General features: G+C 53.7%; 2 protein-coding genes across 10 annotated transcripts in view; one reads left to right on the top strand and one right to left on the bottom strand.

Moving 5' to 3' along the window:
- Nucleotides 1–21,239, top strand: part of TARBP1 (tRNA guanosine 2 -O-methyltransferase TARBP1) — a 37,650-nt gene extending 16,411 nt beyond the window's left edge. Inside the window, exons 10-30 of one of the 7 annotated variants that reach the window (XM_079763625.1) lie at nucleotides 2,568–2,709; nucleotides 3,007–3,106; nucleotides 4,847–5,019; nucleotides 5,890–5,987; nucleotides 6,854–7,012; nucleotides 8,348–8,544; nucleotides 8,901–9,162; nucleotides 9,257–9,445; nucleotides 9,935–10,125; nucleotides 10,304–10,375; nucleotides 11,149–11,269; nucleotides 11,991–12,101; nucleotides 13,425–13,574; nucleotides 15,097–15,183; nucleotides 15,702–15,898; nucleotides 17,001–17,082; nucleotides 18,742–18,913; nucleotides 19,619–19,810; nucleotides 19,983–20,107; nucleotides 20,465–20,601; nucleotides 20,908–21,239. In XM_079763625.1, the coding sequence (XP_079619751.1) occupies nucleotides 2,568–2,709; nucleotides 3,007–3,106; nucleotides 4,847–5,019; nucleotides 5,890–5,987; nucleotides 6,854–7,012; nucleotides 8,348–8,544; nucleotides 8,901–9,162; nucleotides 9,257–9,445; nucleotides 9,935–10,125; nucleotides 10,304–10,375; nucleotides 11,149–11,269; nucleotides 11,991–12,101; nucleotides 13,425–13,574; nucleotides 15,097–15,183; nucleotides 15,702–15,898; nucleotides 17,001–17,082; nucleotides 18,742–18,913; nucleotides 19,619–19,810; nucleotides 19,983–20,107; nucleotides 20,465–20,601; nucleotides 20,908–21,076 (3,126 nt within the window). In that variant the 3' untranslated portion in view covers nucleotides 21,077–21,239. Of the gene's footprint in view, nucleotides 1–2,567; nucleotides 2,710–3,006; nucleotides 3,107–4,846; nucleotides 5,020–5,889; nucleotides 5,988–6,853; nucleotides 7,013–8,347; nucleotides 8,545–8,900; nucleotides 9,163–9,256; nucleotides 9,446–9,934; nucleotides 10,126–10,303; nucleotides 10,376–11,148; nucleotides 11,270–11,990; nucleotides 12,102–13,424; nucleotides 13,575–15,096; nucleotides 15,184–15,701; nucleotides 16,015–17,000; nucleotides 17,095–18,741; nucleotides 19,038–19,076; nucleotides 19,811–19,982; nucleotides 20,108–20,464; nucleotides 20,602–20,907 lie in introns of those variants that run through there. The other 6 variants (XM_079763628.1, XM_079763626.1, XM_079763627.1 and 3 more) reach the window with 6 other exon arrangements.
- COA6 (cytochrome c oxidase assembly factor 6) lies at nucleotides 12,120–27,635 on the bottom strand. Of its 3 annotated transcripts, none has more exons than XR_013813111.1 (4): nucleotides 27,442–27,635; nucleotides 26,642–26,796; nucleotides 21,928–22,090; nucleotides 12,120–12,970 (listed from the first exon to the last, which is right to left on the bottom strand). XR_013813111.1 is itself a non-coding variant. In XM_079763631.1 (3 exons), exons 2-3 carry the CDS (start codon nucleotides 26,783–26,785, stop codon nucleotides 21,995–21,997), a joined length of 240 nt encoding a protein of 79 aa, XP_079619757.1. In that variant the 5' UTR covers nucleotides 26,786–26,796; nucleotides 27,442–27,635; the 3' UTR covers nucleotides 21,792–21,994. The 3 variants fall into 3 exon arrangements, 1 of the variants encoding a protein (XP_079619757.1); XR_013813112.1 differs by lacking the exon at nucleotides 12,120–12,970 and adding an exon at nucleotides 13,582–13,760; XM_079763631.1 differs by lacking the exon at nucleotides 12,120–12,970 and having other exon boundaries at nucleotides 21,792–22,090.
- Nucleotides 27,636–27,821: the final 186 nt, after the last annotated feature.

The following is a 27,821-nucleotide window of genomic DNA, read 5'->3' on the forward strand; positions in this document are numbered from 1 at the left end:
ACCCGGGACCCTTGGTCCGCAAGCTGAAGCTCTATCCACTGAGCCAAACTTGCTAGGATCCCTTCACTTTCAATCTGTGTGAGTTTCTTGTTCTGAGGTGGGTCTCTTGTAGACAGTATATATATGGGTCGTGTTTTTTTATCCATTCAGCCACTCGATGTCTTTTGATTGGAGCATTTAGTCTGTTTACGTTTAAAGTTATTACTGAAAGGTATTTGTTTGTAGTCATACCTATTTTTGTGTCTGTGTTCCTTCTTACCTGTTTATTTCTTCTTTTTACAGTATTCCCTTTAGCATTTCTTGCATTGCTGGTTTGGTGGTGATAAACTCCCTGAGCCTTTTTTTGTCTGCGAAGCTCCTGATTTCCCCTTCAATTTTGATTGATAGTTTTGCTGGATAGAGTATTCTTGGATTCAGTCCTTTGCTTTGCAACACTTTGTATACTTCATTCCATCCCCTTCTAGCTTGATGTGTTTCTGTTGAGAAATCATTTGACAGTCTGATGGGTGTTCCTTTGTAGGTAACTCTCTGTCTCTCTTTTGCCGCCTTTAAGATTCTCTTTGTTGTTTATATTTGCCATTGAAATTATGACGTGTCTTGGTGTGGGTCTTTTGGGGTTGATCCTGCTTGGGACTCTCTGTACTTGTGTAACTTTTATCTTTCCCATATCCGGGAAGTTTTCTGTCATTATTTCTTCGAATAGATTTTCTAATCCCTGCTGCTCTTCTTGTCCTTCTGGCAGCCCTAATATACGCATGTTACTTCGTTTCATGTTGTCCCGAAGCTCCCTTAGGCTTTCCTCCTGCTTTTTAATTTTTTTCTTCAATTGCTGTTCAGATTGAGCTTGTTTCTGTACCTGATCTTCTAACTCACTAATTCGGTCCTCTGCTTCTTGTAGTCTACTGTTAAACTTTCCATGGTGTTTTTGATTGTAGCTATATCGCTTTTCATTTCTTCCTGATTCTTGCATAGGTTGTTGATTTTCTCATCCATCCTATGTATAAATTCCACGACCATTACTCTGAACTCCTTTTCTGTCATGTTGCATGCTTCAATTTCACTAATTTCCTTTCTTGGCAACTCCTCATTTTCTTTCCTCTGGGGATTGTGTCGTCTCCCCATTCTGACTATCACCAGAAGGTTCAAGCTTCAAGTTGCGTGGACCTGGGCCTTGTGCTGTGGGGACTTCGCTGAAGTGCTCTGACACTAGGACGTGTGGCTGCCGTGGGTTGGTGGGAACCAGGCTTGCCCAGGGTCAGTGTTCCCAGCGTTCAGTGTGGTCTCGTGTGCGCACTTAGAATCAGGGACCATGCCTGCATCACCCTGTTGGCGTGTGCCGAAAATGAGTCCCCTAGCGCGTGCCAGGAGTCGGTTTCCCTGTGTCTGCACCAAGAATCGAGTGTCAGAGTCTCTGTTGCCTCGTGTGGCTTCTTGCTGAAAATCAGGGTCCCCATGTGTGCATGCACCAAGAATTGGAGTCACTGGCTCTTAGTGTGAATGTGCTGTGAGTCAGGCATCCCAGCTGCACACGGTATGAAACAGTCAAGTCGGTGGTGCTCAGTGCTGCCTTTTGCCAGGAGAATCTGGGTCCTGGTCACCATGCGGGACTGGGTTGCACAATAGCTCTGTGGCGTGCCTGCACTGCGGAAACCTGACTTCTGTGTGCGCTTGCCCAGCATCAAAGTCAGGTGGCACTGCTGCCCTGCATGGGCTTCGGGTTTGGTCTCCCGATTGCGCTGTGGGGAGCAGATTCCAGTCTCCCAAATTCCAGTAGCAGCGCTGCAGCCCATGAGTGCTCTCTCAAGCTCAGATTCCCCGGAGGGGCGTTGCAGCTCGGGCGAGGGGCGGGTCTATCAGTTGCTATGGCGCTATCCGCGAGCCTGCGGGGAGGGCGATAGGCTCTTTGACTCACAGAAATCTGCTGCCAGCAAGTCTGGATTCTTGTTGTCTGTCGGTCTGAAGCTGTGGCTGCAGTTCTCTGTCTCCAGTGGCTGCAGGGCCCTGGTTTGTGTCTGAAGCCAGGATCCTAGTCTCAGGCAGCTCTGTTTCTCTAGATTGTGTGGTCTCCGTGTCTGCACCAGCCGCCCAGAAGTGTCCGCTTTGTGCGCGGGGCTCCGCCGTCTAGGACTGCCCGGTTTGGCAGCCCCTTGGAAGACCTGCAGAATCTAATTGTCCCTACACACATACTACACACGTCTACACTCTCCTCTATGGGTTCCTCACTCTCTCACTCCCTCCCTCCCTACCTTCCTGCCGGTCGTCATCTTGATTCTCCAGAGATGTTCTTTAGAATAGCTTATCACATGTGCATTTTACATGAGGTACTTTAAAGTCCTGCCTGTTAGTGAAGTTGGTAAGATCTTGGATGGGGAGTAGAAAGCCCGCACACGTTTTCCTGCTGACACTATCTGTGCAGCTCAGTCGTGGCAGAAAATGTTTTATTACTTTGTTCTATTCAGTCATTTCAGTTCAGTTTGTTGTGGAAGAAAGCAAATTGGCTTTGGGAAACTAGGGACCCTTTGTTCGGGTAGGTTTTTAAAATAAAGTAATAACTGTTGTCTTCCCAGCTCTGTGATTGGTTGCGTGCTAATGAAAGCTGTTTTGGACGACCCTCAACTTGTGGCTCCATTGGACTTCAGGAGACGTGCTCTTTAAACGCTTACGTCAAGAGCCTCGTTCAAGAGTACATTACGTCACCTGCTTGGGAAAGTAAGTCTGAAGTCAATTTTCTGGATTGGTATGACCAAAGGGTTTTCGGAGAACTTTATCAGGTTTTCAGATCAAGATTGGGCTTTACCACCTGGGGATGGTAAGAGAGGATGGAGTGACGAGGCCTCAGAGGTCGGACACTCATGTTTAAGTGTGTGTGACCACAAGCCGTGTCACCTCGGCTGCTCCGTTATCATTGAGTGTCGGTAAGACACAGTCATCGAGCCGTTGGTTTTCGAAGCCTCCTCTTCAGCAGGTTCTGTTAATGCTTTGCCAACTCGCCTGTCCTTTCTGCAGCCGGAGAAAACTGCCGGATGCCTGACTGGGCTGAAGCCAGGCTGGTTGCTCTGATGGTCTTGCTGGCTGTGGACGTGGAAGGAAGGAAGACCCACCACAGGTAAGCGTTTCTCAGCTGGAAAACAAAGCTTCCCCGGAAAAGGCGCTCAGGTGAACGGGGCATTTTTAGCACTGTCCCCCGATCGGCTGGGACTGACTCAGGGCTTGAAAGGAAGGCCCTGGAACACTGGCAACCCGTTAATTACACGTTAACAATAGGTTAATAGTACAAAAGGCTCCCAGGGTGGTAACTGTGAGAGAAGGTTAAACAAACCACAGTAATCCCGGGTTTTATTTAAGAATGTTAGAAGAATGGTTTGTAAGATCCTAGCATAAGATTAGGTGAAGAAATTGACTATTTAATTCCTGTGTAAAATGTACAATTAAAAAAAAAGGAATAAAGGTAAAACAGTCTCATGTTTTGAGGATGTGAGCAGGTCAGTTCTCTCAGATGATAACTGCTGCAAAAAGCAGCTTCCTGAGGCCGTGTACTGCATGCTATGCAGTGACTGGTTACATCAAAGCTCTTTTCTAGGCAGTTTTAGTGCTAGTCGGTTATAACAGTTTTTCATAAATCTTTAATATACAACTGAGTGGCCAGATTATTATGATCTCTGGACACATAATAATCTGGCCACTCAGTGTGTGTGTATTAGAGGCCCAGTGCATGAATTCGTGCATAGGTGGGGTCTGGCCAGCCTGGCCAGGGGGAGGGGACATGGGTGGTTGGTTGGCCTGCCTGCTGGACAAACTCCTGATCGAGGGGACAATTTGCATATTAGCCTTTTATTCTATAGGATGTACACTGAGTGGCCAGATGATTATGCGTTCAGAGATCATCATCATCTGGCCACTCCGTGTATATATTAGAGGCCCGATGCATGGGATGCGTGCACTGGTGGGGGGTGTGGCCTGCGGGGATCAGCCCGCGGTGGGAGCTCCGCTCATCCAGGTCAGCCCAGCAGCTGTGGATCTGCCCTCTGAGCAGCTGCTCCCTAGTCCGGCATCTTCCGTGGAGCCGGAGCACTTGCCTCTCCAGGGGACCTGGTCAGGGCCAGGCCCAGGGGCAGTAGCACTGAGAGGCGGTGGACGGAGTAGGCCTCAGTCCCTCTGCAAGCCTGGGGCGGCCTGCGGAGTCCGGAGGAAGCGGCAGGTGGCGAGGAGGAGGAGCCTGGGGCGAGGAGGTGATGGATGGCAGCCCGGGTTCCTGCCCATAGGCCCAGGGTTCGCAGCAGGAGCAGCTGCTCATCCCGGTCAGCCATGTGGCCCTCCTACTGTGGGAGCGCACTGACCACCAGGGGGTAGCTCCTGCACTGAGCATCTGCCCCTTGGTGGTCAGTGCGCGTCACAGTGACTGGTACACCGGTCGTTCTGGTTGTTCCGCTGTTCGGTTGCTGGGCTTATGTTATTTAGGATATATTTATATGTACACACAGACACACAACATGTATGTGTATATATATATCTTTAACGTGTCTCCTCGCCTTGACTAGCATTTATGTTTTTGAATTGGGAGGCAGGGTCTCAGCATTTTACTCCGCAGATAGAACTGTGCTTCCTACTTGTGCCCAGAGCGAGCACATTGGTCCTTCCTGCGCTTTCCCTCTGGTGCCTCGCTGCCCTCTGGGAAGGTCAGACCCGGGCTCCGCGAGCAGGTCGGGGAGCGGTCAGTCCAGAGGCGCTGGTGTTGGGCTCGCCACAGGAGTGGTTCTGTCTCATTGAGTCTGTTAGTTCACAGTTCCACAAACGACAGGGAGATAATTTCCTTATGCTTTTGAAATTCTTGTTTTTTAACGTCTAGCGAGCGGCAGAGGACACAGAACGTGTTGAGGCTATTCCTAGATCCCCTCCTGGACGCCCTCGCCAAGTTGGGTTCGAATGCCTACCTGCCCCTGCGGAAGACGGACAGGTGCCTGCAGGCGCTGGTGACACTGCTGCGCACGTGCTCGCCGAAGGGCGCCAGCGCCCGGGATGGTGAGGACAGCCTCCGAGCTCTCGCTGGGTACTAGTTGGTGTTAGAAGGAGCGGACATCCTGACCTGGTCTCTCCTGCGGGCGGGGCGGGGCCAAGCTTCCCCAGGGGCTGACTGCGGTGTCAACATCTACTGGGTACTGTAGACTTCAGAATGGGATTCATTTGCTTCTGTTTTTTAAAAACTTAGGTTTGCTCCTTAATTTTTAGACCCTTGACAATGACCCTCGTTTTATGTATTAAAGCAAGATCCGTTTCCAATTGCCTCTAGGCTAGGTGCTGCAGAAAGTAAGCTAAAACAGGACAATGGCAGCAATTTTATATTCATTGTTTAAGTATGTTCATCTCTGAGCGCCTTTAAGCAGAAAGTCCTTCCTGCAGAAAGGATCGCAGTAGGAGATGGAGGAGGGGAGCTCTTACTTCCGTCCTTGGACCACGATGTGTGCGCATCAGCACTAGCGATGAGCATGAGCATGAGCGGAACCCTGGCTTCCAGTCCTTCCGGCCACTTTCCTTTGGATTGGGGAGATTTAAAGTTTAAAGGATTCCAGAGAAACATTGGTTTTAGTAAAACGCGAGGATAATATTGATGAGGTCACTTTTGACATATGCGTATGGGATAGCAGAGCTAGGTTCGGAGTTCTGGTGATTTGGTAATGGCAGCAGCACCGAACGCCGCCTGTCGGGGCTGGAACTCCCGGAGGCCTCCAGGGCCCGTTCCCGGCCCCCGCGGCGTGGTGCCTGCTCCCTATGGGCATCCGTTTGGGTAAGGGGCTCACCCACGTGCTCGCCATAGCTGTGCTTGTACTGGACCGGGTGTGTTTGTGCCAAACGGCTGATTTCTGCCATTGAGTCGCACACTTTTCCCCACAGACGAGGTGTCTCCTCTCCTTCAGGACCTTGTTGCGTCCGCCGCCGAGAGCATCTCCGACTTCCTCCTCAGGAGACTCACTCTGAATGAGCTGAGCACTGTGAGTATTCCCCGGGGTGACTTCCATTCTTTTTGTTTTGTGTTAATTTTTACTGATTTTAGAGAGAGGGAGGGAGGGAGAGATAGGCTGTGCAGCTCCCTCCTGCACACCCCCCGCCTGGGAGTGCTGGGCGTTAGGATCGTCCACCGAGTGGTTCTGTCTCAGAGTCCATTGGTTCCACAACCGACAACCTGGCATGTTCCCTGAGCCAGAGTCGAACCTGCCTCAGGTGTTCTCGCGGCCCCATCAGCTCTGCAGGAGCCTCCCCAGGCCCCTCTCCCCGCATGCACGTCACCCACCAGCGGCTAGAACCCCAGCAGGGTGCCTGGCGTGAGGGGTGCTCAGTGAGCGCCGATTAGGTGAGTGAGGTCTCTGCTTCCTCGGGCCAGAGCAGGCCTCGGAGGGCACAGTGATAGATAACTGAGCCTAATCACAGCCACGGGGCCGTCCGGTCGGCATGCTCTCAGGCTCAGAAACCCCGGGTGGGCACACGTGACCCTCCCGCTGTGGACAAGGAGCTCGGGGCTCAGGAGCCGCGGAGGTCACAGCGGGCAGGAGGTGAACCGGGACTGAGCCCGTTCTGCGGTCCACGGCCGCGGCTCACTCCGCCCCTCCCTCCTGGCTCTGAGAGGCCGGTGAGCTGCTCCGCTTCTGGAACATGCCATCAGCGGAGGTTGGTGAGGAAGCTGCGCAGCAGGCGGGGTCCCCGTGGGCTCCCCAAGAAGGAGTCCTGGCTGGTGGGGACAGCGTGGCAGGCCCCCGGGGAAATGGCCTGTCTCTCAGCGTGTGTGAGTGCTTCCTGTATGACCTCGTCGTTCGGTGCCAGTCGTGGGCCCTGCTTGCTGATGTGCTGCTGTCTGTCGTAGGTTGCAGACCTGGATCGCTGCCAGCTGTACCTGCAGGTCTTCGCTGAGCTGGCGGGCCTCCCCGGGAAGCGGGGGGAGAGAGGCAGCCCCGTCCTGAGAATCATTTCCCCTTTGAGAGACGCATCCATCCGGCACCTGCAGGACACGGACAGTGGGCTGGTAATGCTGGGGTTCTGTTGAGAAGGGCTTACGTGGAGTACAGGTGCATCATAAACGCCTGCCTCTGCTGAAACCTAACTTCTCCAGTCCTTTCCTGTGTCTGTAGTACCTGAGAAGGGTGGGGTTCCCTCGTGTCAGGTGCCTAGGAAAGGTGTGGCGACGGCAGTGTTCACATCGCTCAGGTCCGGGAGGGCTGCACGGGGTCCTTGCTCACGGCAGGAAGGGCACTGTGTCCGCGTGCTGCCGCCTGGCTTTCTCTCCTCTTCCACCTCCCTCTGCCGCGGACTCCGGGCCCCAGGTGGCGTCCACCAATCACAGGCGCGCGTCCCTGCCGCCTGTCCTTCACTGAGAGCGCCCTCCCTCAGTGCCCACCTGTCAGGAGCCTTTATGGCCCACCTCGGACCACATTTTCCTAGAGGCCTTCTCGGGCCAGCGTCTCGCCCTCTCCTTCATTCCCTGTTGCTCCTCGTGCCTCGTGGTGGTGTTGATTTCATCCACTTGCTTTTGGGGTGATTGATGTCTGTCTGTCTCCACCAGGTCTCAGTACCTGGAGGCATTTCTTAAACGTGACAGGATAAGGCAGATTGGTTGTGAGCACAGGCTTTGGAGTTTAGTCATCCTGGGGGGAATCCTGGCTTTATCCCTGCTGCTGTGTGACCTCAAGGAAATCCCTTCACTTCTCTGTGCCTCAGACCCCGCAGTGGCCAGACGTCTTCGTCTCCTCCTTCCTGCTCCTCCATGGAGAGTGCCAAGTGTTTCACGTGAAACACCCCTGGGCTTAGTGTCCCAGGAGCCCCGGAGGCGGGCTCTGCAGCTGCTCCCTGCGCAGGGGGGGCACTCGGGTGCGGCACGTCCACAGCCGCCCTGGTCCCGCCGTGGACATCTGTGCCGTGTCACCCCCAAAGGCAGCCCACGGCTGATTGAGGGAGACACTTACACACGGGTCTGGGGCCTTCTTCATAACACACTTCAGCCTGAGAGTTCACATACGACTCTCCCATCGGGTGTTGGTCCCGGTGTCATTGAGCAGGAGACGGCGGAGGGTCTAACCTACACACAGGTGCGGGTCTGGGGTGTGCTGCCCCCGGGACCCCCTGCCAGAGGGGGCGCTGTCTTCTCGCCTGCCCTGCGGGTTTCACAGCCACTGAATTTGTTCGCCACCCGTCTGTGGACTAGTGTGAACCCGCGTGGCGGGCACGGGGTTCCCTTTTGTGTCCTCGGATGCTCAGGAGCAGGAGGGGGGAGAGGAGGGCGGGATCTCCGAGGTCGGGCAGCCTGGGTCCTGCCCGGCCAAGACGCTCCTGGTGAGTGACGGCTGCACTGTGTCCTGCTCAGGTGCCGACGCTCGGGAGGCAGGTGCAGAGGGCGGTCAGCATGGCTGCCCTGGCCGCGGTGTGTGAGGTGTGCGAGGCCCTAGGCCAGACGCCGGAGCTGCAGCGGGACCCTCCGGACGCCGGGCCCGCGGAGAGGCTCCTCGCCGCCCTCCCGCTCAGTCAGAGGCTGCAGAAGCCGCAGCCGGAGGAGCAAAGCAGGTGTGTCCCCTCGGAGGGAGTGTCCCGAGCATCCTCCTGCTCGTGTGGGAGACCCAGGCTGGTTCAGGGCGTCGCCCGACGCTGGGCGGGGTTCAGGAACTCTGAGCAGAGGCTCCGTTCAGGGTGGTCATGTGTCCCACGTCGTTCATCTCCGTTACAGACACCCATGAACTTTCCGCATTTAGTTTCCAGTGAGTCATGAGTGGGCGAAAGCCTACTTCATGGAAGTTAGAAGTCGAGGTTCGTGAGTCTCCTGGTGTTTCGGTAGACAGGACATCCAATAACGACTTCATTTCTCCCTTAAAGGAACAGCCAGACTTAAGGAAGGACAGCAGTGACTCGACTTTCTGTTTCAGTCTTCCGGAAGAGTCGTCGTCTTCCCCGGGATGGGGCAGGATAGCTGCGCAGTACGTCCACGACCAGTGGGCCTGCCTCTCGTTCCTGCTGAAGGAGCCCCACACCCTGCTCCCCGCCTCGGAGGGTGCGCCCCCGGACCCCGTCCTGCCCGCCACACAGACGCCAGTGAGGACGCTGCAGGCTGCGCTCGCCGCCCTCACGGTCCTCCCCTCCGATCGCGTTCTGCCCGTGTTTCGCTGCATGAAACTGCTGGTTCCCCAGGTAGACAGTGAGCCGTGGGTTAGAGAATGACGTAGGGGGATACCCGTTCCTGAAGTTGCGTGATGATTATGTCTTTCTTCTCTTTCCCCACCAGCTTCTGGCCTCCTCTGAGTCAGTCTGCGTAGAGGCTTTTGACATGGCTTGGAAAATTATATCTACTCTAAGCAACACTCAGCTGGTATTCTGGCCCAATTTAAAAGCTTTTGTTCAGTTTGTGTTTGATACCCAAGTTCTTACCATTGCTGCAAAACTCAAGGGCCAGGCATACTTCAGAATAAAAGAGGTAACTTTCTTTTAATTTGGGGTAAAAAACACATAACATACAACTTACCGTCTTAACCATCCTGAAGCGGATGACCCTGCTGGCCCGCTCTGCTCAGCCCTTTCTGGCGCCCCGCACACACGAAGGCCCCAGGTCTTTGCTGACTCGGGGAGGGAGGCCCCTGACAAAATGCAGAGAAACCGAAACTGTCGGGGAGGCGTTTTTCTCTCCTTTCCTCTGGACAGTGGCTTCCCGTGGAGAGTTCTCGGTGAACGCACCACCAGGGACATCTTGTTGTTACTGAGAAATGAAAACGTGTAGTCTGTGATTGCTGAGCATCTTGCAGAATTCTAATGACAGAGAATTTTTAATTTTTTGGACTGTTCATGCTTATGTGAGAACCACCATTCGAAGCCAGTCCCAGACAGTTTCTAGCAACAGTAATTTTTTGGAAACAAAACAACTAACTTTTAGGCCAAAGGGTACACTGACCATAGTTTTTCATTCCAGATTATGCACGAGATGATTGAAATGTCTGCTGTAAAAACCGGAGTCTTCAATACCCTGGTAACTCACTGCTGTCAGTCGTGGCTAGTTCCTGCTCCAGATGGGTCCCAGGGGTCTTTTTCCAATGCTGCCAATTACAGCGAACTGGTCCTGGAGGCGTGTGTGTTTGGAACTGTGTTCAGGCGTGATCAGAGGTAAAGCTGTCCTTACTTCAGCCTGTCCTGACTGACATTAAGTACCTACATGGGTAGACTTGTTTTTATTGAGCTTTCAATGAGCAGAATACAAAGTCTTAGTTCACTTAAATTTGGGGCCTTAAATTTCTTTTTTTCTAAAACCTGTTATTCTTTGTCACATGTTTTTTATGGACAGACTCATTCAGGACGTACAGACCTTTATCGAAAATCTTGGACATGATTGTGCGGCAAATGTTGTTATTGAAAAGTAAGTACGAGGATTTCTCACATCTTGTCATAAATGGAATATTCGCAATTGAACATCATACGAGACACATTATTTAAATTTTTTAAAATATATTTTTATTGATTTCAGAGAGGAAGGGAGAGGGAGAGAGGGGTAGACGAATCAATGATGAGAATCACTGATGGGCTGCCTCCTGCACGCTCCCCACTGGAGATGAGCCCACAGTCCTGGCCATGTGCCCTGACTGGGAATCGAACTGTGACCTCCTGGTTCATAGGTTGATGCTCAACCACTGAGCCACGCCGGCCGGGCAACAATTTCACTTATTTTATCTCCACATTCGGACACGGGAAGTGCTGGGATGCCGAGCGCACACAGTGCCCCCGAGTTTGCCCTTCACGTAGAGGACCTGCTGGTGTAGGACGGAGAGCCAGTGAGGCGCTGGAGGCGGAGTCCTGCCCCTGAGCGGACAGAGCTGTTCCTGGTCCTCACTCGGGAACAGCGTCATGAGCTCTGGCCTGTTTGCGCACAGAGACGGTGCTGCTGGCCCAGGGCCGCTGTGCACGTGGTCGCCTGTGCCTGTTCCGACTTCCTGCACCGGCACTCCGTGTGCCCGTTCATTCGGCCCCTCCCACTGTCCTCCCGGCGTGACAGCACCGTCCCGAGTGTGGGCCCTCGTGATTTTAGAGGACTTTGGAAGGTCTTGACGTTTGTTATGTATCTTGCAGCTAATAATTGAGGTATTTTTATGTTTTGAAAATGTACTAACACGGACTATCATCTCATACTTTTAGTACCAAAAGAGAGGACCACTATGTCCGAGTTTGTGCTGTCAAATTCCTGTGCCTGTTAGATGACTCCAGTGTGTCTCATAAGGCGTTTATGGAAGACCTTGCCATCAAGCTGTTAGAGAAAGTAAATGCGTTTTGTTTTTGTTACTTTAAAGCATCTTTGTTTTTGTAGTTAACAAGTCAAAATCCACTATTTGCTCTTTATGCTGACAAAATGTTTCTAAATGTTGTTAAAGAAAAACCCATGAGATTTGTTCCTTCCGTATTTTTAGTTAAATCTCAGTAATTGTCCAACTCCAGTTGCTTTTGAGAATAAGTGTTTCCTGTACCTCTAACCTTCCCTCCATGTTTTCCAGTACCAGTCAAAACCAGTTATAGTTAGTAGGATGTATCCACCCATTGTTTTATGTGAGAAATAGAGTAAAAAGCTAAGAATTTAGAAACTGCTATAATGCGAGGAATTTGTTTTTGAATCTGCAGAATTATAATGAGCATCACACTGTCAGCAGGAGGGACTGTGCATGTCTCGGTGCCTTGAGAACCATGTCAATCTGTCTCCTCACCCCCGGCCCGTCTCCCCTTCACCAGCCTGAGGAGCAAGGAGGCTTTTCAGACTGTGTCCTGCAGACACTGACACAGCTCTTTCTAGTTTTAAAAGCAGATGTTTTACAAGTTGTAAAAGTCAAGTAGCGAAACGCATCGTTGTGAAAGGAAACTAAAGTGTCTTCCTTCTCGTCCTCTCTGCCGGTTGGAGGACCGGAGGCTGCTGGAAGCTGTGGTTGATGCTGTCTTCATCAGCCACAGATCAGCGAGTGAGTCCATGTTGACCCCCCCCCCCCCCCCAGGAGGCACTGGTGTCCTCGTCCAGAACGCGGTGCTACGTGAACTCCCAGCAGCACCGAGTGAAGAACCGCGTGTGGCAGGTCCTGCTCGTGCTTTTCCCCCGCTTCGACCAGGTGTGTGGTCCCTGCAGTTGGACCTTTGAGCATAATGGCTCCGTGTGAAGGAACGGGGCAGTAGAAACTGTCAGGTTGCTGTTTGAAAATGAGGAAGTAACCTGCTGAACACTTACACTTCAGTTCTTAAAATTGAAGTTATTCAGAACATTTTTAACAAAGACTGCGAAGGCAGGTATTGTAGAGTAAGCCAGAAACGGGCTTACCTGGCCCAGTGGCTCTCTTCCTTTCACTATTTCAGTGTAACACTTCAATGTTTAAAGTTCCATCCATGTGCCATTTGATTAGCCCCCCAGGCCCCTGGTCCCCGGCCGCTGGTTGCTTGGCGGGTGCCTGCTGTGGGCTGTCGGTACTGCGGACACCACAGCGGCCTCATCTAGGAGGTAGTGAAGGTGGAACCCAAACCAGGTCTAACCCAGATGCCTGCTCCACTACAGCCCGGCCCGGGGGCTTGAAATGAGCTTTTCTGCTCCTCTTCCACCAGTTAGAACCTCTTCTTTAAAATAAATACACATAACAAATACTTTCACATGAGGAGATGATGCTTTCTGCCTGCTCCTGAGAGATGTTCAATTACCCAGAGGGAAGTGCGGTTTTGAAGAGAAGGATGGGGCGCGGGGGCAGACTGTGGAGTCAGGGTCTCGGCCAGAAGAACTGGGCAGCTGTGGGGCAGGAGGATGGGCAGTCGTCCAAGGAGGTGGGGAGGCCGGCCCTGCTCCTGCTGGGCTTCGTCTGCCTCTGCTGACGGGGGCATCCTGGCCGCAAGTTTTTAGCCCAGGGCCCCTCGCACATCTTGATCTGAATTCGGCCGCTTACTAGATCTGTGGCTTGGAGACAGTTCCTTACCCTTTCTGAATCTCTTCTTTTCCCTGTAAAAATACAGAGAGTAAAAACCTTCCTCACAGAATTGACGTCCAAATAAAACGTGAACGTCTCAGTAGAAGTTCCTCATCATTATGTCTGTCAACAGATTTTAGGGCCGTTGTTTGCAGAGTGGTAGATTCAAGAGTTACTTACAATAAAGCTTTAAGCGGTGTTTTTTTTAGCAGTATTTTTTAGCGGCATTTTTAAAGTTAACCAGTTTCAGAGTTGCTAAGAGACTAGATCTTAATTATCCCTACCACAAAAAAAGAATTAATTATGTGATCTGGTAGAGTTGTTAGTCAATGCCATGGTGGTAATTGTATTGTGACGTGTAAATGCATCGAGTCAGCATTTTTATCCCTTAAATTTAGTTATATGTTAATTACATTTCAGTAAAAATAAATTTAAGACCATTAATAACCATAACACAATTTAATTTGTAAATTTTATTTTTCTCAGAATTTCTTGAATAGAATCATTGACAAGATTTTGCAGGCTGGTTTCATCAACAACCAAGCGTCCATAAAGTATTACATAGAATGGATTATTATACTGATTCTTCATAAATTTCCTCAGTTTCTTCCGAAGTTCTGGGATTGCTTTTCTTGTGTAAGTAAAGGAGATTTTTCATGTTTTTAAATTAACAAAAGATGTGGACTGTGCTGGGAGATCTGTTTCACTCTAATTAGTTGTTGCTTGAGTCTCAGTTGCCCTGGCCCAGTTGTATTGACATCCTAGGTTGTGTTTTGAATTAACTGAAGAGACAGAAACCTCTGGCTTACCTTGAGAGCTCGTCTGTTATTATAACAGAATAAAGATGGAAAAGGCTTTGGTTAGTAAGAAGGGCAACAGGTGAGTGCTGCAGTCAGATGTCTGATCTTAGAAATAAGAATGATGAAGAATTAAGTGTACTCCTTACACTTCAAGGAAATTTCCAGTAGGCAAATTTTATTTTTTTAATCTGTTTTTTATAATTTTTAAAAATACATATTTTATTGATTTTTTACAGAGAGGAAGGGAGAGGGATAGAGAGTTAGAAACATCGATGAGAGAGAAACATTGATCAGCTGCCTCCTGCACACACCCCACTGGGGATGTGCCCGCAACCAAGGTACAGGCCCTTGACCGGAATCGAACCTGGGACCCTTGAGTCCGCAGGCCGACGCTCTATTCACTGAGCCACACCGGTTTCGGCTCCAGTAGGTAAATTTTAGACGACACCAGAGTAGCAGGCTTCAATGAGAATCTTCAGGTCTCTCTCACCCAATGGAAACAGACGTCGGTTTGTTCCATTCTTATTTCATGTCCCTCGTCCACCCACCCCCCCCAGCATTTCCTGCGTCCTGAGTCATCTCTACGGAGTTGACACAGGATCGTGATGGGTGATAGTGCAGGCCTCTGCTCTCAGCCTGCCGTACTCGGTCTCCTTCACCTGCTGCCCCACGGCTGCTAAAGCCCCTCGTGTCCACCCTCTGTCCATGGAGCTGCCCCTGAGCTCGTCCCTCCTGCAGTCACCCTCACGGTCACAGTCGGGCTCCTGAGAACCCGATTTCCACACCGAGTCTCCGCCGCCTCCACCCCCGGAGCTGCCGTGTCTGCAGCCTCTTCCAGTCTGTGTGGCTTCTGTCGGTTTAGCGTCACAAAATAATGTTCTTCCCGATGACGATTGGTGGGAAGGTTTCTGAACCCACTTTCACACTCTTAGCTTTCCATCCTGGACTTTTAAAGCCACGGTCCCCACGGTCCCCTGAGCATCGGACTCTGTCCTTGCCACTCCCTGCCTCGCTGCCTTGTCCTTCCACTGCCTCTGTGTCTGTTGGTCTTGCTCCCTCTCCACCTGTTCGCTCCCCGGCTCCCTCCCCTCCAGCCAGTGCTCACCCTGCAGGCCTCACCCCCACCCCCCGTGGGTGCACCCTCACCCACCACTCACTTCCCAGGAAGTGAGCGATGCCTTGCAGTCGGCAGCCAGCCGTGTGTTGGCATTTGGTTCTAGGAAGTTATTCTCTTTGCTTTTGATCCTGTATCTGCCCCTGGGCTGCAGCTGTGACCCGGGAGAGACTGCCCCCTGCTGGGCCCGCAGTGTCGCCCGGCACTGAAGCCCTGAATGACATTTCATCTGACTCTTTTTCAGGGTGAAGACAATCTTAAAACAAGCATTTGTACATTCTTAGCGGTTTTGTCCCATTGGGACATTATTACTCAAAACCTTACAGAAAAGGTGAGTTTAAATTGTAAGAAGAGTTTAAACTTGACTATCAAAATAGAACTTTTAACCTTTTGCACTCGGATGTCGAGTGTGACTCGACACGGTTAGCATCGGTAGCAGGAATCGAGAAAAAGCAAGCGAGTGCAAAGGGTTAAGATTTGTCCTAATCTTTGTAAGTGTAACATTCCTTGTGTCTTCTGCAATTTCTCCCAGTGAATCCAGCTGGCTACAAGCCCGTTGGGCGGGGTACTCTGTACCGTATTGTTGGGTCTTTGCCTTGACCATCAAGTTAGCACGTGGTACAAACAGGACGCTAAGTTATTTTAATGCACACACGTGCTGGAGGGTGGGGAGTACCGCAGGGTCACGGGATTTGCCTCTGGGGACCTTGTACCAGCGTGTCCGTCTGTCTAGGGAGGAGGGTGGGAGCCCGGAGCCCGTCTGGGACGCAGTGATGCGAGGTCTCCCGTGCCGCGGTCACCCAGCCGCGGTCGGTGGCCACTGAAGAAGGAATTCCTCTCTCTCCTCAGACGCTGGCTCTGAAGCAGGCCCTGGTCCTCGCGCTGCAGTGGGGCTGCAGCCACAACTTCAGTGTCCGCCTGTACGCGCTGGTCGCGCTGAACAAGGTCTGGGGCGTGTGTAAGACGCTGCAGATGGGGGAGCTGGACGCTCTGGCGTCCGTGATCGAGTCCAGTCTCAGCCAGGTGGAGAGCACGCCGGGAGCAGGGTGAGCACGCGCCGGCAGCCCCTCGGTGAGCAGGACGGCGGCAGGCGGCGCCCCTCGGCTCACTGAGGCCACGTGGGAGCGCAGAGCCGGGCGAGGCGGAGCTGGCGGCCCGTTAGGTGTGCAGTGGAATTGCAGTGGGGTTGTTGGCGGCTCCCCGACCTTGTAAACTGCTCCTGTGGATGGAGGGGCGTGACCCGTTACAAAGCCCCTCAGGGGAAGCATCACTCCCCGCCGTGCCTCTGAGGCGGTGCCTTACTGCATTACATTCCTGACCCACCCCCGGCAGCGCCAGGGCTCACACCACAGACCAGGCAGCAGGAGTCCACAGAGAGGGCTTTGTTCGCACGCTCAGCGCGCACTGATTTACATAAACCAGGGGACAGAGGGTGGAAGCAGCCGAGGCACACGGAACGGGGACTGGAAAATCCGTGCCTTTGCCTGACGGCCAAGTTAGCACGCAGCACAGACAGGGCGCTCTGAGAGCCAGAGCTGCTCCTGGCGCCCGGCCCGGCCAAGACACGTCCGTGGCCAGACGAGAACCTCCGTCCCCCTTGACAGGTGCGCCAAGAACGCAGACCTGCTCACGTGACACCTGTGGTTGGTGAGAGCTGGTGACAGTTTGGCTGAGTCTTCAGAGCAGAGAAAGGACTTAGGCGATGCCCTTCTCTCCTCAGTGTTTAAGCCGGAGACTGAGGGTCCCACCGACGCCTCCCATTGCTCCCCAGCCCCTCCTCCCGGCATTCCTGCCTGTCAGGTGCTCCCGGCGTCTCCGTCGTCGTCAGCTGCCCATCACCTCGGATGGAGCTCAGGCCTCTGCACCCCTCGAGTGACCCCGTCCCCCCCCCCGTTAGGTGCAGCCCTGGGTCCACTCTGAGTCGTTCTTAGTTGTGTGACTTGGATCGAGTTGTTTGCTTTGCATTTCCCTTCAGAAGGCCCAGTGTAGGGCCAGTTCCTAAAGTGTGCTGATCTTGGAGTTAGAGGTGTGCACATGAGGATAGAATTCACACGTTCCCCTCCTTTCCACACTCTGCAGGGGACAAACCAGTCAGGTGTCTGGCGTTCCCCTGCCGTCTGTGCCTCACCCCGCGTTGTCCGTCCTCAGGAACGCCAAGAAGAACTGGCAGCGCATCCAAGACCATTTCTTTTTTGCCACGTTCCACCCGCTCCGGGACTACTGCCTGGAGGTGAGCACTGGCCGTGTGGACGCTCCGGTCTCGTCAGCCCCGGCGCTTCCTTTGCCTTCGTGGTTGGAGGCCGACAGTGAGCTCACCTTTCCCCTCACTTGCTCCCCCTTAACCCGGGGGGTTCTGAGTGTGTCTATGCAGTGAACCTGCGAGTCACGTCACTCAGGCAGCTGGGCCTGTGCACACAGGAGGGCAGTGTCTACCTCGGAACAGAGATCTGTTCTGACATGAAAAGGAAGTGGGTGAGAACACTGTGCAGGTGAGCTTCTGTGGTAACGAAGCCCCTTGTTAACAAAAGAACGAGAAGATGGACTCTTGTTAATTGCCTTGTCTAGGTCCTGGGGGACTGAACCTGGGTACCAGGCGATACCCCGCCTCCCGAATGGCTCATGTAATTCACTTCAAGAACCACAGACAGGTCTAGGTCTATCACAACTAGTCAGCCAATCAGTTAACTTGATCTCTAAGGGACTGAACTTTGTAGAAATGGCATTACTTTCTCTCTGAATTGAAACATGCGGCCTTCTTTTCCTCTAAAGAACTCTGATGTCTGCGCTACTGTGCACAGTCATTACTCTGGTGGATCACTAACACCCTGGCCTTTAGAAAAGCTACAGCTCTGTGCATTGAGAGCCGCCTCAGAGCATTAACTGCCTCCGCTGCGTCACTGCAGACATTGTCCCGGGTCCTCAGTGCGCAGGCGCCTTGCTCGGCCTTTCTGCTGGGTCCTTAGTGCCTCTTAGCTTACGCCCACCTGCCCGCCTGCCACTCGGTGTTCCCGCAGGATAAGTCCTCGCTTTCCTCTCTCCTGCCTCGGACGGCCTCTCTCTCGTGTTGTGTATTTCGCTCTCCACTCCCGATAGGAAGGAACCCTAACTGCAAATGAAGTGAATCTGCACAGACTCCCTCTCATACATGTGTAGCTGTACTGGTACCACTCACTACCTAGCTGCAGCCATGATGCTAACAAATTTACACAAATGTTGCATGAAGAAAACCATACTCGCTCTAAAGACTTTAATGAAGACTTGCATGTTGATCTAAATTTACTGTTTCATTTTAAAATTGCCTATTCCCTGTGCTTCCGCTTCTTCTGGCCTTTGACCTTGGTGACTTCCTGGTTCTCAGTTCTCATAGGTAAGAAAAAGGACTGTTTATGTGATGACTAAGTTGTGTACCCTGTGCAGTTTACAAAACACCTTTTTTCATGTGCTGTTTTAACCCCGTTTTATCCACACTTTACAAACGAGGAGGATGAAGCCAAAGGCCAAATGGCTCACCTAGTGGGAGTGAACGGGAGGACTGGGCACCGGAAGAGCTTGACCTGTTGCTTATGGAGAAGGTGGTGGTCGGTAAACAGCACTTGTCCAAACGCTGCCCAACATCAGTACCGATTCCAGACGCTTTGCCTCACGGAGAGCCGGGGGCTGTTAGTGCATTAGGGACCCGAGTGCGAGACCTGCTGCTCGCCAGGTTCTTAGAAAAGGCGGTCAGACACATGGCAGTTGCTACAAGATAGAAAGGACGTACTTGGACCAGATAGGATAGTTTGGGGAAATAGGTTAGTAATAAGTTGTACTTGAAACAGTTATGTATTTCTTTGCTTTTTTTTTGTTGTTTTTAAGAGGGAAAGTTTAGATTTTACAATTTCCTTTTCAGACCATATTTCACATCCTTCCGCGCCTTGCAGGCCTTGTTGAAGACGAGTGGATCGCCATCGACAAGTTTGCCAAGTTCACGGACCTTCCCTCGGGGGCAGGGGCTCATCGCTACCTCTCTGCGACACAGCTGCGTGAGCTGAGGCCGGGGGACTGGGCTCAGCAGGACGCAGGTGAGTGGCCCCCTTTCCCGCTGCCGCCTGGCTCCGGCGAGCGGCTGCAGACGGAGCCAGACCGAGCCGGTGGCTGACCAAGGCTCTTCCACGAGGCCGTGAGCGCGGCTCCCGGGGAGCAGCCGTGGAACGTGTGGACCCGCCGGTACTTTGAGGGCCTCAGCTTCGCTGTGAAAAGCCGGCACCCTCATCTGCTTCCTTATGTATCTTTCTTAGAAATCTTGTTAGAGCCCACTGCTTTTCCACTACGTATTTCTGTAAAGTAGAGGTTTTAAAAAGGGCCAGATTCTGAGTGAAGTCGAGCTCTGGGTTCTAGTCCATCCTCGCTGGTTGGCAGCCACTTCCCACTGTCTCTCTCCCCAGCTCCCAGGCCCACTCCCCGCTGCTCTTCCCTCACAGCCACGAGCCCCGACCCATTGTTAAAGCCACAACTGATCCTAACGGCTGTGTGCCGAGGTCTGCATCCTCACCGCCGGCCCACTGTTCTTGTCCCGAATCCCTAGCCACGGCCCTCGCTGAACTTCAGGTCTCCCTCTGCCCGGCCTCTCCTGGGCGTGGGACGCTCCACGCCTCCCAGCTGGACTGACGCTGGCACCTCCCCGGCCGCTCCTCCTGTCCTCGGTGAACGGCTTCCCGACCTGTGTGACGTCACACACGGAACCCGCGGGGCCTGGTTTCTCCAGGGGCTTCTCCTTTCCTGCCCAGGCGCTCGCTCCGGGGAAGCAGACGAGCAGTCCGAGTGGACAGATGTCCAGAAGAAGATACTCCCGTGGAGACACTCCGCTCCCGACGCAGACCTGGAGCTGCTACTTCAGGATCGTGCTGCCAAGCTCGGCAAGGCCATCAGCCGCTTGATCGTAGTGGCCTCCCTCATCGACAAGCCCACCAACTTGGGAGGTAACCGTGCGTCCGGGGGCTCCCTTAGAATCTGTAGATCCTGCAGCTGGCCGTCAGCGCACGGCCATGTGGGCCGCCGTCTTCCAGGCGTGACCCGCTGCGGGAGGCCAGGATGGGGCACCGTGCGCTCAGCCTCGTGCTGACGGCGGGGACGTCCCCGCTTGCTCCGCAGGCCTGTGCCGCACCTGCGAGGTGTTCGGGGCGGCAGCCCTGGTGGTCGGCAGCCTCCAGTGCGTCAGCGACAAGCAGTTCCAGCAGCTCAGCGTCTCGGCGGAGCAGTGGCTGCCTCTGGTGGAGGTGGGTGGCAGGGACTTACATGGGAGTCGGTGGGCTCCGTCTGGAGTCCTCCACCCGCGTGCATCAGCTCCTCCGCAGGAATTGACAGCAGCCAGTGCTGTTCTCAGGTTCCTTCATGATCCCTACGTGGCTGTCCTTCTAGAAATCAGTAACGTAGGATTCCTTTCGGGAAAACATGCCTTGCTGGTATAGGCATAATTTTTATACGTTTCTATGATGTTGGGGGAGTTCTTGGTTATAGTGTCTAATTGTTTTTAAAAAGACTTAAGCAAGCTCAGTCTGGTAGGTGTTTTTAAACTCTGATTTGACTCGTAGCGGGGCTGTGACTGACTTTGTGCTTTTAAAATGGATGTGTAGGTAAAGCCGCCGCAGCTGGCGGGCTACCTGAGGCAGAAGCAGGCGGAAGGCTACACCGTCATCGGCGTGGAGCAGACGGCCCGCAGCACGGCCCTGACCCAGTACTGCTTCCCGGAGAGGTCGCTGCTCCTGCTGGGGTGAGACCTCCTCGCGGCTCAGCTGGAAAACGGCCAGTTTCCCTGGACTCCCCGCACTACGCTTGACACCACCGGCACTCGGCCTGTGACGCTTATGGAAAGCCCCCCGACTTTTCACTGTTTCTCCGTGGGGTGGAGGGTCGGGTGACCATAGGACTGCCCCTCACATCTTTTTATCCTTATTTTCCTCGTCACGTAGACCGGCTTCCTTTCTCCCAGGACTAAACCAGGAAAAAGAAAAGCTCAGAATGTCTGAGGAAATACGGTTATTCAAGGAAAGTAACCAGTCCTCTCCCTTTCCACCAGAAACGAGCGTGAAGGAATCCCCGCCGGTCTGATCCAGCAGCTGGACGTGTGCGTGGAGATCCCGCAGCAGGGCATCACCCGCTCGCTCAACGTCCATGTGAGCGGAGCCCTGCTCGTCTGGGAGTACACCCGGCAGCAGCTGCACAGGCGAGGGGGCCCCCAGGCGTGAGGCCCCGCTTCCTCTGAGAGGAGTTGGCGGTGCTATTGGAACAGTTGAAAAGTATTTGCACAAATGAAACAAATTCTGGATTTACTAGAATAATTTGTGCATTCTTTTCCTTACGCCAAACTTTTTCACGTGCCTTAAACATATTACGCTAAATTTGTATTGCTTCTTTAGTAAAATGTTTTAAGCAGTTGTGGAAATAAAACTTTTTAAAAGACCATTTCTTTCCTAGGAACTGTTTTTGTTTTTTTCCTTAGTGAAGTAGGTAGGAATCCAGTGTGCGGGTGAATAGAAGTGAGAGAGGACAGCCTCACCTTGTTGCTGATTTTTGGGGAAAAACATTCCCTGGGCCCTCATTGAGTATATTAGCTATTATTTCAGCTGTATAGTTCAAGTTCTTCCCTTCACGATGTTTGTGTGCCACTATTAAAATGCTAACTCCTAGGACCCATATGACAACCTGCTTTATTTATAGTATCTGCCCACGACCTTCCGCTAACCCAGTGGTCGGCAAACTCATTAGTCAACAGAGCCAAATATCAACAGTAAAACGATTGAAATTTCTTTTGAGAGCCACATTTTTTCAACTTAAACGATACAGGTAGGTAGATTGTTATTACCTTAATTAGGGTACTCCTAAGCTGGCCTTTGCTAAAACTCAAGGGTCCAAAGAGCCGCAGTTTGCTGACCACTGCTCTAACCAAAAAAAATAGGCACATGTATTTTCATAACAGGCTTTAATTCTTAAAATAGATTTCTTACTAAATTAAAACTGAGCATGTTTCATACCACTATTTCAGTTCTCCACTGTCTGATCATTTTCATTATTAAAAGTCATATGTGCTGATGTTTACCATGACTTGAGCTGCCCTAGTCCATGGAGCACGTGGAAATGTCCAGAAAGAAGAGTCCGCCAACCGCCTACGACTTGGCTGTGGTGTTTGAAGGCTGGAACTGTCCGGCTTCAAATTTTTCTTTAAATTTTAAGTAGTCTCTTCTTTTGTCAAAATATTTTATCTGTTGAGAAAAAGGGGTTTGAAACAAGGTCAGGTTATGCAGCTTGGATAAACAAAAGTACAGATTTAAATGTAACAGGTTATAGTCACTATAAATTGTATAAGCGGCCTGAGTCATTTATATCCTAGAACCATTTCAAAGCAGTACATTTGATTATAAAAGTCTGGGAAAAGGATGTAGACCATAAGTCACAACCCTTTTGGGTTACAGACCCTACTGAGCCCTTGAATAAGCAATCAAAATCAATCAGGAAATAAACTACCATGAGACAAATGAAAATGAAAACACAACGTTGCAAATTTTATGGCTGCAGCAACAGCAGTTCATAGCTATGCAGGCCCACCTCAAGAAACAAGGAAAATCCCAAACAATCCAAGTTTCTAAAGGAACTAGAAAAAGAACACCCCCCGCCGCAAATAGAAAAGATGAATGAAACTTAGAGCTGGTTCTTTTAAAAGACAAAGTGGACAAACCTTTAGCCAAACTCATCAAGAAAAAAAGACCCCAAATAAAATCATAAATGACAGTTACAAATGACACCACAGAAATATAAAACATTAAGGATGCCAACAAATTCAATTTTTCTAGAAGCCTATAACCTCCCAGGACTGAACCAGGAAAAAGAAAACTCGAGCAGATGTGACTAGTAGTGAAGTTAAGTAGTCATCAAAAATCTCCCAACAAGCAGAGGGCCGGGGCCAGACCGCTTCACAGGTGAATTCTACCAAACATTTAGAGAATTAATCCCTATCCTTAAATGATTTCTTAAAAAATCAAAGAGGAAGGAATGCCCCCTCAATCATTCTAGGAAGCCAGCATTGCTCCGACACCCACACCAGATAAAGATGTGACAAAAAAAGAACATTACAGGCCAATATCGCTGACCAGACAATCCTCAACAAAATATGAGCAGGCTGGATTCAGCAATACAAGACTTGGGGCCTGGCCAGTGTGGCTCAGTGGCAGCGGTGACGGGGAGGACGAAGGGCAGGGGACTCGTGTGCGGTGCTCGGACCCTGCACTCGGGGCCTGTTAGCTGTGACCAGGGCGCAGGGCTGGCGAGGCCTCCGGGTGGCAGCGGCCTGGGAGCAAGGAGAGCACAGGAAAGAAGCCGCCGGCCGCTGTACAAACACCAATTCACCAGGCAGAGCACAGAGCCGCCGAAAGCAGGGGAGCGGGAGGGTGTAGAGCCAGGGCTGGAGGAGGCAGTGGGTGTGTGTGGGGGGGGCGGGGGGGGGGGGAGTGTGGCCCAGAGCCGCAGAAAGCAGGGGAGCGGGAGGGTGTAGAGCCAGGGCTGGAGGAGGCAGTGGGTGTGTGTGGGGGGGGCGGGGGGGGGGAGTGTGGCCCAGAGCCGCCGAAAGCAGGGGAGCGGGAGGGTGTAGAGCCAGGGCTGGAGGAGGCAGTGGGTGTGTGTGGGGGGGGCGGGGGGGGGAGTGTGGGGGGGGCGGGGGGGGGGAGTGTGGCCCAGAGCCGCAGAAAGCAGGGGAGCGGGAGGGTGTAGAGCCAGGGCTGGAGGAGGCAGTGGGTGTGTGTGGGGGGGGCGGGGGGGGGGGGGAGTGTGGCCCAGAGCCGCAGAAAGCAGGGGAGCGGGAGGGTGTAGAGCCAGGGCTGGAGGAGGCAGTGGGTGTGTGTGGGGGGGGCGGGGGGGGGAGTGTGGCCCAGAGCCGCAGAAAGCAGGGGAGCGGGAGGGTGTAGAGCCAAGGCTGGAGGAGGCAGTGGGTGTGTGTGGGGGGGGCGGGGGGGGGGGGGGAGTGTGGCCCAGAGCCGCAGAAAGCAGGGGAGCGGGAGGGTGTACAGCCAGGGCTGGAGGAGGCAGTGGGGGTCGGGCCGGCAGTGCACCGACCACAAGGCAGCGCTGTGATTCCCGATCGTCCTCATCCACCAGACTTCACCTGCGAGCCCCAGCGCTTTCAAAACAAGTTTGGTGTCTCCAGCCACAGGTGAGGCTGGGACACAGCCTTTTGTTTTTTAAAATTTCCACCTGATTCTAACATGCAGCCTGCGCGGAAAATTATGGCTAGACTGTCAGGGGTCTCCTGGGAAAATGTGGGGGTGGACCCCCCGGACCCTGCTCTTCACCTACATCAGTCCTGCCTCCCGGGACCAGGTCCTTCCCGTCCTCAGTCCCTGCGGTGCTCAGTGACCACAGGTGGGCGGAGAGCAGGGCGAAGGGGCGCATGGGCAGTAAGGCATCAGGGCCTAAAAGCAATCAGGTGTGACGTCAGCCCAAACCCCCGCAGTTTTCACCTCCGCCTAAGCCAGGAGCTCCTCTCGGTGAAGCCCTCTAGGCCGCGGTCGGCAAACTCATGAGTCCACAGAGCCAAGTATCAACAGCACAACGATTGAAATTTCTTTGGAGAGCCACAGTTTTTAAACTTAAACTTCTTCTAACGCCACTTCTTCAACATAGACTCGCCCAGGCCGTGGTATTTTGTGGAAGAGCCCCACTCAAGGGGCCAAAGAGCCGCATGTGGCTCGGGAGCCGCCGTTTGCCCACCACGGCTCTAGGGCAGTGGCCGGCATACTCATTAGTCAACAGAGCCAAACATCAACAGTTCAATGATTGAAATTTCTTTTGAGAGCCGAAAACCGACTTCTGCGCATGAGCCACGAAGTTTCAATCGCACTGTACGTGCGCGCCCGCACGTGGTATTTTGTGGAAGAGCCACACTCCAGGGGCCAAAGAGCCTCATGTGGCTCACGAGCCGCAGTTTGCCGACCACTGCCAGTGGTTCTCAACCTTTCTAATGCCAGGGCCCTTTAATACAGTTCCTCCTGTTGTGGTGACCCCCAACCTCCGATGGTCTTAGGCTCTACAGCAACTCTTGGGGTGACCCACAGATTGAGAACCGCTAGCAGGGTCGCCTAAGACCATCGGAAAGCACAGATATTTACATAACGATTCATTAACAGTAGCAAAATTACAGTTATGAAGTAGCAACGAAAATAATGTTATGGTTGGGGTCACCACAACATGAGGAACTGTATTAAAGGGTCGCGGCATTAGAAAGGTTGAGAACCAAGGGGAATAACCAGAAATGCATTTTTGGGGGCCAAAATCATTACCTAATCCAACCAGCAAGTCCCACACAGACCAGTTTTCAGCTTATATGTCGTTACACATTGGACCTTCATAGTAAGTCCACGAGACGGGGTGTGTCCTGCTGGTTTCACAGACGAAGAGGTCCCCCAACGCAACCTCTGTCCACTGAGTTCACTCCCAGCCTGGCCCCAGCAGGACCCCACCTTCCACCACACCCCGTGGTGTCCTTCAAGCCTCAGGCTCCTCTCCCAAAATCAGAGGAGCGAGACGGTGAAGACCCTAAAGCCACTCCACCTCGAAAGCCACCTGTTCTCAAACCACCCGGGGACGGGAGCAGCACCCGCTGTGAACAAGCAGAGTTCAGTTCCGATCCTCAGGCGGCCCGGCCTGACCGGGAACCTCAGCCCGGCCGCTCGGACCAGCACAGAGCACGGGGCCTCCACGCTCTGAGCTTCAGCTGCCACCTCCGAGTTGCAGCATCAGCACTCATTTATTATTTTATGGTGTGTTTTTCTCATTGATTTCAGAAACAGGAAGAGCGAGGGATAGAAACATCAAGGATGAGAATCATCCACCGGCTGCCTCCTGCATGCTCCTTCCGCCTCCCGCTCTCCCAACGGGGTATTGAGCCCCAAACCCCCGCATGTGCCCTGACTCCTGGTTCAGAGGTCGGCAAACTCACTAGCCAACAGAGCCAAATATCAACAGTACAACGACTGAAATTTCTTGTGAGAGCCAAAATTTTTAAACTTCTTCTAACGCCACTTCTTCAACATAGACTCGCCCAGGCCGTGGTATTTTGTGGAAGAGCCACCACACTCAAGGGGCCAAAGAGCCGCATGAGGCTCGGGAGCCGCAGTGTGCCGACCACCGTCCTGGTTCATCGGTCGACGCTCACCACTGAGCCACACCGGCCGGGCACAACAGCACTCAGAGGGCATTAACAGAAGGCGCGTCCCCCTTACACACAAGATCACCAATGGGCTCAATGCTGTTGGTTCCCTTCCAGAGCCCCTGCCTTCCAAGGACCCGCGGGGCAGGGCGGGGGGGGCCCCTGTCAGGGAGGCACTGGGGTCAGAACCGGCCCCATGCACATCTCCATTACATGTCGGGTCTAGGACGCGGTGGTTTTGGGGTGGGCACCTGGGCGTGCGTTCTTTGTGAGGGCAGCGCCCGGCCAATGAGTGGTGCCTCCTCTGGCCCCGCAGGCGGTTCCCGGAGAAGTCTACCGATGCAGCGGGTTGGGTTTTGGGGGGCCACGTTCACGTGTGCGTTTCGTTTTTCCATGATCCCTCAGGGGGCATTTTCCGAAGGTCAGCCCGATGCGAGCCAGCGGCCTGGCGGACCACACCAGGTTCCCTCTGCTGCTCGGGATTCCCTGTGGAGCCCACACGCCCACGCCAGCACCTCCTCTCACAGCCTCCATCCAACTCAGCACCTTCTTCCCCCCGCCCGCCCCCCAACTCGCGTGCACAACCTCCAACCCGGCCCGCGGGCGCGTCGCTCACCCACTGCTGGGGGCAGCTCGCTTCGAAGGAGCGTCGCAGCGTCTGGCACGGGGCGGCGTCCTCCGCGTGCTCGTCCAGGCACTTCCAGAACTCGTCCCGGGCGCCCCAGCACGCCTGCCTCTCCTTCATGGACGGCGCCGCCATCCCGCGGGCTCCTGCCGGCCAAGCCACACGGGTCAGGACCGAGGCCAGGAAAGCACTGCGCTTCCCACCGGCCCGGCTTTTCCAAGTTACGCCTAGGTATTTATTTTTTTTTTTTTTAATTTTTAAAAACTTTTTACTGATGTCAGAGAGGAAGGGAAAGAGAGAGAGAGAGAAGCATCCACGAGGAGAGAGAACCATGGATCGGCCGCCTCCTGCACGCCCCACACTGGGGATGGAGCCCACAACCCGGGCACGTGCCCTGATGGGGAATTGAACCTTGACCTCCTGGTTCGTAGGTCAACACTCAAGCCCTGAGCCGCGCCGGCTGGGCGGCCGGAGGTGCAGCTGAAAGCAATCAGCCTGCATCGCCGGCACCAGAGCAGCCGACCGCGGGCGGCGGGCTAGGGGGGGGCCCGGGTCAGCGCCACGCCCCCGAGGTCACGGTCACGGAGGGGCGCTCTCTCACCTTCTCCAGCCAGTTTCCCCGTCGATAACACGGGGGGCAGCGGCGCCCCCTTTCCCAGGCGCTGTTCGCACCAACCTACGCTCCCTCCCAATGAAAACAACCCGCGGGACGCGGCGTGCCCTCGAGGGACCGCAGCTCGCGAGGGTCGGCGACCTCCTCGGCCCACCCCGCCGGCCGACAGCAAACTTGCCTCTCCGTCCGCTCCGAGGGAGGAAAGGGCCACGCCGTCCGCACCCGGGAGCGGGACGCGGGCCGGTCCCGGCGCCGCAGGGGTCACGCCGCCCCGCGGGCTGGGCTCAGGCACGTAGACCTCGGCACCACCAGCCAGCAATTCGCCCGGCGGAGTCGCCGGCCTCGTACTGACCCTCACGGGCCGCCGTCGACGTGCCAGGGGGCGGGACTTCCGGCTCGACGCGCTCACCTGGGGCGGGATTTCCGCCCTGCTGGGCGAGGGGGCGGTGCCTGGGACTAGGCGGTGATCCTTTGGCTCCGCCCAGCGGCCTGGGTCACGTGTGTCTGGTCCCGCCCCCTCCGCAGGTTCCGGCTGGGACGCACTAGGCTCCTTTCCCG

This window comes from Cnephaeus nilssonii, assembly GCF_951640355.1.
Source record: "Cnephaeus nilssonii genome assembly, chromosome: 23".
Classification (NCBI taxonomy): domain Eukaryota; kingdom Metazoa; phylum Chordata; class Mammalia; order Chiroptera; family Vespertilionidae; genus Cnephaeus; species Cnephaeus nilssonii.